This window comes from Microchirus variegatus (genome assembly GCF_963457635.1).
Source record: "Microchirus variegatus genome assembly, chromosome: 15".
NCBI lineage: Eukaryota > Metazoa > Chordata > Actinopteri > Pleuronectiformes > Soleidae > Microchirus > Microchirus variegatus.
Window position 1 is genome coordinate 16,848,454 of NC_139816.1, and position 10,739 is coordinate 16,859,192.

At 41.7% G+C, this 10,739-nt stretch overlaps 1 protein-coding gene across 1 annotated transcript in view; it reads left to right on the forward strand.

The window, feature by feature from the left end:
* mmp16a (matrix metallopeptidase 16a (membrane-inserted)) overlaps positions 1–4,941 on the forward strand; it is a 70,167-nt gene extending 65,226 nt beyond the window's left edge. Inside the window, exon 10 of the mRNA XM_083901752.1 lies at positions 4,537–4,941. Within this exon, the coding sequence (XP_083757878.1) occupies positions 4,537–4,871 (335 nt within the window). The 3' untranslated portion in view covers positions 4,872–4,941. The remainder of the gene's footprint in view (positions 1–4,536) is intronic.
* The last annotated feature ends 5,798 nt before the right edge of the window (positions 4,942–10,739 follow it).

Below are 10,739 nucleotides of genomic sequence, written 5' to 3' on the forward strand. Positions count from 1 at the left end.
TCATACTCGTCCTGTGACTGTGTGTCGTTTGTTGGGAGTGCAGCAGCTTCTGTGGCACATTTGAAAGTGCAGAAATCTCAGTCATCGGCTGAATTCTGACTGAGGGTGTGAAGAGCGCTTTGCTTGGAACAAACGCCACCATGAGCTCTGCGCAGACACATTTAGGTTTATCGGAAGCAGCAGTGATGTTTCGTGTTTGTTTTATTTCTATTAACTGCTCATCAGCATCTAGATTACGTCTTTGTGCGAGAGTTGTCGATGGAAGGTGAAACTTGCTGTAAACTGTACTGAAACCCACGTGAGATGCTTTAAGTGCCTCCTGTGTCTAATCCAACAGTTTGTTAGAGAATAATATGTTCACTACCATCAAATTTGGTCTTTTAAAAACAGAAATGTTACGTTTTACAAACAGAACCGTACATGAGAATCGCAGCATGGCATTAGTCGTATATCCTGTAAACACTATGTGAGTCATTTCTGAGCCTTTGCGCTGTTTTGTTTTTCCCTCCTTCCTCGATAGCTCGTTAAAATTTTTGTCCTGTGCTTCTTCACGCCCTCACCACAGACATCTTCTCCCAGCTGATTTAAGATGCCCTGACCCCGCTCCGGAATAGAATAGATCTTTATTGTCATTGTTCTGAGAAAACAATGAAAAACAGTTAAGCGGCTCTATAGTATCATCAGCAGTAGAGAAAACATAATCATAAAAACAAGCGCAGTGTCACTAAATCCCAGATTGAAATGCTACTAAAGCAGGGCTCACTTTATCTGTTTCATCTTCTACTGCTTTATTCTCCACATGAGGGTCGTAGGGAGCACTGGTGCCAATCCCATCTGACATAGGGTGAAATATGTGGTACACCCTGGACACATCACCAGTCCATCACAGGACGACAAACAACTCTCACACTCATACAGTGAATTTAGAGTGTCCAGTGGGAGGAAATTGGAGAACCCAGGGAAAACCCACACACATAAAGGGAGAACATGCAAACTCCATTCCAAAACGATCACATAAATAATAGATTAGAGGAAATGAGGTGAAATAGTGGCCAGTGAGGAAGAGGAGAGACTGAGAATCCAGCACAGCTGTTTTCGGGCAGATCACATTTGGCGTGTGTTTCTTTTCTGTGCAAATACATTATTGTCTCGGGAGCTGTGTGTTGAGACGCACCTGTTTTGATGAAAACATCTCAATTTTTTAGAACTTCCGGCTTGTCTTTTCATACTCCAAAGACGTAGGTCAAACTACACTACAGTTTTATTATTTCTATATATACAACTTCTATTTTCTCAGCACGCATTTGGGGATGAGCAACATACAGGAGGCATCAACAGAACTGCAGAAGCTCCTGGTTTTGCCTCAACTAGTGCAGTGCCAGTAAGAAGGATGTATTTCAGTTGCGCTACACTCCAGACAGCGCAAAACTGCTGCTGATGAGCCGCTGCCTGCCTGGTGTAGCGTGATAAATCAGCAAACATTAAAATTCCTCAAAAAAAATTGAAAATCAAGGATACACACCATCGAACCATGCTCAACCCATATCCAAAGTCATAAGGCGAAAATCCAATGGACGCGCTACAGCCGCGGCACATCAGCGGTGCAGTTCTGCTTCGTCCTCTGCCCAGCGGCAATCCTCACCGGGTGCGTTGCAGCAGCGGCGCGGTGCCTTGGGAGCCAGTGGTATTCACGGAAGATCACGCGATAATCTCGAACAGACACGAGTTCGCGAGGTCCCGTGATAGACTGTGTGTATAAAGGAAACAACAACACAGCTTCTTTCATTCTTCGACATGGAAGAACTGTTGATCTGATGTCATAAATGATTTTATGTTTCTCCACTTCAACAATCAGTTTTTCGTCGTACATTATGACTCTCCGAGACGCTCTGATTAATTGACTGTTGACCTGGTAGCACCGGTCACGACGTAATGTTGATGTAAAGTTGTGACAGGCTATATGACCTGCGTATTGTGTTTTTATTTTGAAAGGGGGGCGGAAGTGTTTTTCTTTGAGTCTGTGTCGGACTTCCTGTCTGGTTTGATCTGCTCTGTTGAAATTTACTGCTAGTGCCAATCCCAGTCGATATATAAGGCAAAAGGCGGTGTACACCCTGGACCATTCGCTCTCACACCTACAGTCAATTTAGAGTGTCCATTTAACCTTTTTTCGGACTGTGGGAGGAAACCAGAGTACCTAAAGGAAAACGCATACATGAGCCTTTTTGCTGCAAGGCAAGAGCACTACACTCCATGCCCCCTTGTGCTCCTATTTGTGTAGCCTTCATGAAAGTTGAAATAGGAAGTTAAAACGTGGCTTAAAGTTCTGATTATGATGTTAAAACCGACTGGACGGTTTAGTGATGATAGAAAAACCACACCTGTTGCATTTAGGTTGATCGTTTATTTTTCTCTTTGCCAATACAAAATCATTATATGGCACAAAACAACTGCTTTATTCCGTATCTGAAACACTAGCATTCACTCAGTATTGACAGTGTTTTAGTGCGTCTCTGTCTTTACCAGCAGTGACCAAACAAAAACCGGCAGGGACATGAAAGTTGTCTGTTGCCTGAATCAGTATCGAGTGGGCGTTGTATGAATTGTAATTTTCTTTTTGGCACCACAAAGTAAACATTGGATTTCAATAAAACGGTCAATAATCTGTCTACCTTCGTGCAGCGCTACTGTGTTTGACTTTGGTAGAGGAATACTTTTTTTTTTTTTTAGCTTCTGTCACCGTTTTCACGCAAACACGGTGACAAGTGAACTAACCTCACCTCACCTCTCCTCTACACGGAGAGTGACTCACTGTGTCAGTAGATTAATTAATTTGCGTGACACAGCGTCACTTTGCTCTGAAAAGCACCGCCACAGCAGCTCTCTCCTCAGTCTCTCGATGACATGTGTTCTGCTGTTGTGTGATTTGAGCTCTGGGTTTTGGCTCCTGGTACTCGCGTTTCGTCTTCGATGACTAGATATAATTAGTCTTGAGGGACAGTCGGCAGGAAAACAGCCACTCCACAGCTGAGCCATCGACGCGGGTTGAGGGTGGGGCCTGTTTTCGCCCTGTTGTTAAGGGGACAGATAAGGTTTATCCAGCGTTTTAAATAGAAAGAAAATGCGCCGCCTGAGTGTGAAGCTTGCTGCGCTCCACCCTGTTTGCTGCTGTAAACAAACTCTAACAACATGTTTTGAGTGTCATGGATCTCTGGTATTGACACGGTTGCTTCTAGGAGATGGGATGGGAAAATATGGCAAATATCAGTATGTTGATTAAAATAAGTAAATAAAAAATATGGTGTGTTAGATTTCAAAGAATCTTCTCCTCACAATGGAGCTTTGCATGGAAAATGATTACTAAAGACTATTTGTATTCTCCATTAATCCTCATGTGATGTCTTGCAATATTGCAATTATATCATAATATTATTGTTATAATGAGCCATAAACCACGTATCTTCTTTCACCACTGTCTGCAATATTCACATTAAAGTGTCGTTTAAGTGCCAGAGTGTAATATTTAGGAGGGTTTTCAAGCAGAAGTTGAAAGTACCACCCTAAGTATGTCAGTAGGAGTGTATAATCGCTTTAAAATTTAAATTGTTTGGTAGTCGTAGCCTTAGAATAAGCCTTTGATACATATGTACTAAACTGTTTTGCGCTGCCATGCTTCTACAGCAGCCCACATGGATGTGTTTTTCGTGTTTTGAAGTGGAAGCCTACAAACAAGGCAGTATGAGTCCACCCACATGAATATGATTTTTAAACCAAGAAGAAGAAGGAATCACAGGAAATTGTGGCAAAGAGTGGAATGCAGGAAAGAGTTGTGTGTATCCATTCTTTCAAGTTTGTGACTTTGAAAAATTCCGTTAACCCCAGATTCCATTTCTGTATTTAGCAGCAATTGCAAAAAAAAAAACCAGCAATTGTTTTGCCATTCATGTGTGTGGGGTTTGTTATTATAGATATTTACAATTCCCCAAAATTCCAGTTTCAGATATATCCATGAAACGTCATTATGACTCGTCAGTGACAATTCAAGCTCAAGATATCTTTAATTATCCTTAATTGAAGATCTAAACCCTGTCCTTTTTAACTATGTTGAATTAATTTTCAGGTAGTTATAAAGACGTTGTAGATATTACAACTCAACTATTTTTTCAACCTGACAAGGGTCTAAAGGTGGAAATTAGCCTCGGGCTATAACCTGGCATATTTACATTGTAATGTTTATTAATATGCATTGTCCCTTTACTTAAATAAATAACTAAATCTATAAATAATGATTAAATAATAATATCCACAACTAAATTGAAGATTTCTATAATGACAATCCCCATACACATGAATGGCCAAAGTGATGTCCTTGGCTGAATTGCACATATCCGAAACTGTAGTTTTGAAAAATGACGTCACAGATCTGTAATAGTAATTCCAGAAAGTAAAACTTGGTGTTGCAGGTTGTAGTCAGAGTTAATCAATAGTACGTGCTCTGATATTCATTTAGTTCTTTCTGTTTTTTTGCTGCCTCAGGTTTCACCTACTTCTACAAGGGAAAGGAGTACTGGAAGTTCAACAACCAGTTTCTCCGCGTGGAGCCGGGCTACCCGCGCTCCATCCTCAAGGACTTCATGGGCTGTGAGCTGATGCCCATCGACCCCGGGCGCCCGCCGGCCGACGACGGCACCACCGACGTCGTGATCGAGCTGGACAACGAGGCCAACACGGTGAAAGCGGTTGCCATCGTCATCCCCTGCGTGCTCGCGCTGTGCCTCCTGGTTCTCGTCTACACCGTAGTGCAGTTCAAGAGGAAGGGCACGCCACGCCACATACTGTACTGCAAACGCTCCATGCAGGAGTGGGTCTGAGGCGACGCGCGCGCAGACGAGAGGGTGGGGCGTGGGTGGGAGGAGGAGAGACTGGTGAAAACAAGATGGCGGCCCCCGCTTGCACCAAGATGAGGACAGTGGACTTTGGACATCTTTAGTACAACACACAGCCACGCACGCCTCCTTGGTTTGAGCGATCTGATGGTTTTCGTTTGGACCCACAGAAACAGCCTGTCGCCGCCGCACCCCCTCCAGACTTAACGTTGACTCTGCTAACCCCCGGCCTTTTTAACAAACGGGGGCGGCGTAGATGTCACTTTGTGGGGGCGTCTTTACCTGAAATGACTTGGAGTTCATGTAAAAAAAACAAAAAAAAAACAAAACGACGACAAAAAAACAACAAACAAAAAAACAAAACAGGAGGGTCGGCATCACTTTGTATCTCAGACACTTGACCTTCTGTCTCCTTCCTCCTTTTCTTTGTGTGCGATTGCTCTATCTCAGAGGGAGGACGTTCAGAGGGGCACTGCATCTGCATCTGTCATATCAGGTTGTTGTTTAAACAGCAGTTTTATATTGTCTGAGCTTGACCCCTCCTCCCACACACACACACACACTCACACATTTACACGCTTGATTGTGTGCTGAAAAGATGAAAAGTCTTCGATAAACACCGCGTTAACTATCTTAAGTCCCTCATCTGATTGTTTCCTCTTTTTTTTTTTTTAATTCTTTTGAGAAAAAAAAAGGTCCTCACTGTTCCCTTTAACATGCTCCTGAGGAAGAGACCAAACTAAACCAAAGAGGATCACTTTTTACATTTATTTTTTGGGTTTCTTATTGAGTTCATTCTTCCTTCCCTTCTCCGGATCATTGTGGAGATTAAGAGTCGGGGAGTTCTGACTGTTGTGGCAGTCTGTTTAAGACACAGGGGCCAAATTATTCTGCAATATTTTAACTCGCCTTAATTATAGATCATACTTGTGCTTGGTTTTGCTGTTCTTAGTGTTTTTTTTGTTGTTGTTGTTTTTTTGTAAGCCGCTGTTTATTTGTTTGTTTGTTTGTAAAGAGGCTTGCTGAGAGCTTCTCATGATTACGATTTCTGTATTTTATTACGTTACGGAGAGACCTCAGCACTGGCTTGCTGAGCTGCTCTGGATTACAAAAAAAAAATGTACTGTATCGTAACAAGAAGTTGGAAGGTTCTGGAGTAAAAGCCACTATTTTTTGTTTTGTTAACTTTTAATATTTCCACATGACACTGGCTCATTAAGAGCTTGACAGTCTTCTTCTCATTGGATTTGCTGATGTGTTTAGCTTTCTTTCTGTCTTTTGTTTTTATGTCCGTGGCCCATATCCCCCTCAGTATGAAGACATTTGCATCAAAGTGGTTATTCTGTATGGTTTTATGTGACTGGACAGACTTTTTCTTTGTTTTTTGTTTTTTTAACAATATCCTGTCGACTGCCTTGTTTTGAGAGAGCTCACATTTCTCCTGAATGCTCCTGTCTCCTGACTGAGGACCCACAAAGCGAGACACCAAGTTGCGATCAGTGCCTGTGTCAATGTGCATGCAAGCATTTACTGTACGACTGGTTCTGCTTAACGTGGCTTTGGAGCCCCTCTTGAAAAGAACTGTTTGCATTTATTTTTGTACATTTTACGTGTAACCACGCCTCCTTTTCCCTCCCCTCTCCCCCTTACTTCCAGGTACTTAGGAAAAAAAAGTCAGGTGGTACATCTTTATGAGATCTGATGGCAAATAAAATTGGCCTCAAACACCAACCAACCATTAAGAAACATGTCGTGTCCTGGCAGTCTTTGAATGTGTCTGTTTTTTCATGATGTTTTTCTGCCTTTCCTGGTTCAGAATAATTGATCATCTCACAGTGACTTCTTTGAGTGAGACACTCGTCCTTGCTGATTGAATACAGTGAAGAAATCATGATTAAGAGCTGCATGTACAGTACATTATGTGCTGCCCGTCTCCCAAGTTACTGTCTGGTTTTAACACATTGTATCATGAACTTGAAGTGGCAGCAACAGACAACGTGAACATCCAAGATTCACATCAAGTGATGTCTGTGTAACACAAACAGTCTTTTCAGTAGTTCATACCCAAGTTAAATGACATTAAAAGACTCATATTATATCCTGTTTCTCCAAGTTAAACTTGTTCCCTGGTGTCCTAATGAACATGTCTGTGACATGCTTTGGTCAAAATAACATTAGGATGAAGCACCACAGCAGTTCAATCACCCTGCCAAAACAGCCCTGTTCAGAACACCCTGTTTAGTAGAGTAAAACAAAACTTGAGGGACAGGAAATGACATCAGCCACATAGGCTACTGGGAGCTAACAGCAGTAATTTGGAAAAGTGATATTTTGCAAGCTTTAACAGGCACATTGCTGTCATATATAACATGTATCCACTGGACAGATAAATCCTCTGAGGCTGGAAGTCTGTGTAGAACTCTGTGCTGCACTGTGGAGCCAAGAATAGAACTTTTCGTGGACTTCCGGTTTTTGGATACTGTTGCCCTCGCCAGCACTCTCGCGCGTTTTACGGACAAAGTGGAGCTATGCGAGACAACAATTCCGGGAATTTAGAGCATTGTGACATTCCAATGAGTGCGGAAGTCAACATCGCGTTTCATCTCCTGTACTTAGACTGAGGAGGACCACAAAAACATGAGTCATGTTTTTCCCACTTTGCCGACTGATAGGACCTCCAGAGTTAATCTTTAAATGATTAAAGAGTTGATTTTGCATAATATGGGACCTTTAACTAAGCACCTGACACGTGATAAAAAAAAACAGGAAAAGTAATTTTTTTACTTTAAAGTGAAACTGGAGACACCACTGTAAACATTCATCCATTAGGGCTACAACTAATCGATTAAATCGATGTTTAAAATACTTGGAAACTAACTTAATAATCCATTAGTTGGGTCTACGTTTTAACTCGTACAGTTGCTACCCCCGACCAAAGCCGTGGCAGTAAGCGCCATTAAGGTGGATGCCGACTGCCGTAAGAAAAAAAGAAGAAGAAGAGAGAACCAATGCCACGCCCTATGTAGCTCATGTGACATGATTCTGGAAGAAGCATTTGAAAAATGGCGGCCACAGCAGAGAGCAACACTAGCAGAGAGAAAAGTGTATGACCCAAGTCGTCAAAAGCACTTTACATCAACGCCTTCAAAAAGCAGGTGCAAAATGTGCACAGCCGATCTCACATGGCACGGCAGCACAACATCGTTGCATGAGCAGCTGAAGAGGTAGCATGTTGGAGCCACAGGTGAAGGAGATTCCTGGTCGTAGTAAGTTCATTTATCACTTATCCATCAACAAAACTATATAAAACCGAGGATATTTCTGTCCATCAAGTTTGTTTTTTGTGAAAAAAGTAGATACATTTGACTGCATTACAGTGTATAACGTGACATTGTGGAGATTTTATGCAATTATTCAGAGACAGTTTGACCCGAATCCGTCATTTCTTCTCCTGTATACTATATATAGTAGCTGGTTAACATGAAAGTACGACTGTAGCAAGGAGAAACTGAATCTGCTCAAAAAGAAACAAATTCCACTGACTGTGCCTGCTCAAGTGTAAAAAAACCCACCTCTCTGACCTCTTATCACCTCCATAAAGTTGCCAGGCAACAAGCAGAGTCTTCAGGAAGACACCCAGCAGAGACCTACGACCTTAAGAGGTGACCTTAAGAGACGTCCCAGAATGCATTTCATGTCAACCAGTGCTGAAAGCAGAATTCAAACAGCAGCGTTCAGATTCACAATAACAAGCCGGTGAGAGATGAAGTGAGCTTTCAGTCAGAGTCCATGGTCATCGTCCTCCTGTGGAGATCTGTGTTATCTCTGCAGCCCTTTATCGCTGGACTTCTGTGATTAAATTCTTGCAGGACAATAAGATCTGGCAGCAGCGTATGAATCCAATGAGAAACTTCACATTCTCATCAGTTCTTTTCCAGATATTTTTTGGAGGTATTTTGTCTTTTTACTCAACAGGAAAGATTAAGTGTGAAAGGAGGAGAGGGCAGTAGAAATGCAGTAAAGGACTGTGTTGTCTGAGGAGTTATGTGGAGAGACCCTTTATGTTTAAACAGCTCAGTGGTTAAATCAGGGCATTACATGTCAGTACAAATTAGGACGATAAAGACGCAGAGATGCATGACGACAAGGGATGAGGCGATATTATACTCAGACAGGATATCGGCAATACAGTTATTAAATGATGACATAAGTGATGCTGTCATGAGTGATGCCTGCCACCATCATCGTGTAACCAGGACGTGAGTGAGGGCTACAAATGTCTGTCTTGCAGTTGGAGCTAGGGATACTATATAGGCCAAGCATTTCTAAGGGGGAAAAAAAACACATCATCATGGTTTTACAATAAAATGAGGGCCATACTGTGGCCTTGCAGCAAAAAAAAAACGGGTTAGCAACATTGGTTTGCATGTTAATTGGACACCATAAAAGTGCCCGTGAGTGTTGAATGTTACAGTGTGAATGCTTTTTCGTCTCTGTGCGGCAGACAGTAAAATCAAATGTTAGTTGTCACATGGTCTGAGAATTTCCTGACACAGACATGTTAAAAGAAGACACTGAGAGCATCTCTTGGGCAGCTGGATTGTGATGTCCAAGATGTTGCAATAAATTTGAGCTGTTGGACCCTTCAGCTGCGACCTTTTTTGTTTTGACAGGTTTTGTAGATTGGCTATCCGTCTTCTTGAACAACCCTTGAGATCGTTGTTTCCAAAATGCTCCCATACCAATAGCTTTAAGAATTCTTTTTTCAGTGCTCATCCTCAGCCATCGCTCAGTTAATCTAGTCATGTAGCTGTTATTTTGTGTTGGTTTATGCTGGCATAATGGTCCAGAATTTCATTCCTCCTGCTCAAATTTATCATTTGTTTTTTTTGTTTTTTTGTTCTTACTGTGATATCGCAGAATATTGTGGACTTAGCGTATATTCACACCAGGATAGTCAGGGGGACTCGATTTTTCACAGCTTCATTTAATTTGGTTTACTGCACTTTTGTGAGTAGACCAAACTACCTGGACAACGTCACACAATTACAACAGCTGTCCAGGAAGAAAAAAAGCATGTGGAAGAGGAAAATCAATTGGCCAGGATCACAAAATCCGTCCCCTTCAACCAGCTTGTTCACCACAAAAACAAACAATGGAGCAACACCAAATGTAATGTATGCAGTGTTGCTCCATTGTTTCCTGTTTTTTTTTAACTTACTACAAACTAAATTGTTTTTTCACAAGATTTTCCATGTTTGCCCACAAGATATGTTCCAACTTTTCCATTGTTCGCCTCTGTTTCTTCAGATTTGTGCTGTTGGTTGGATAGTGCGTTTGCATTCCTCACTGTAAGCAAACCGCGTTTTCACGTGGACCAGAGTTCACTTGTTTTTTCCTCACTAGAGTTCGGATGAGCTTTCACACCTGCCCAAGAGTGACGGACGATCCTAGGAAACTCCATTTTTAAGTGGACCAAACAGCTCTGGTGTTAAAGCACCCTAAAATATCATAGCCATGCAGTTAACATTAAATATCTGTGATGTTTTTAACCATGGCTTTAACCAATAGCTGCCTTGCTGGAGCATTATGATTTTGAATTGACTAGTTTCAGCGAAGTGGTAAATGCATCATTACAAATGTCTTCTTAACAAGTTGTAAAAAAAAAAAGAGGTAAATAACGACTTGTAGGGAGGTAGATATCAAGGTTGTGATATCAGACACAAAATAAAGTGGTGTCATTAATGAAAATGCACTCAAATCAGTGGATTAAATACCTGTTGGAGGATCTTTTATCATCTAGTATCAGCACTCGATACGTACATAAACCTGTGTGATGAGGGATTATCGCCA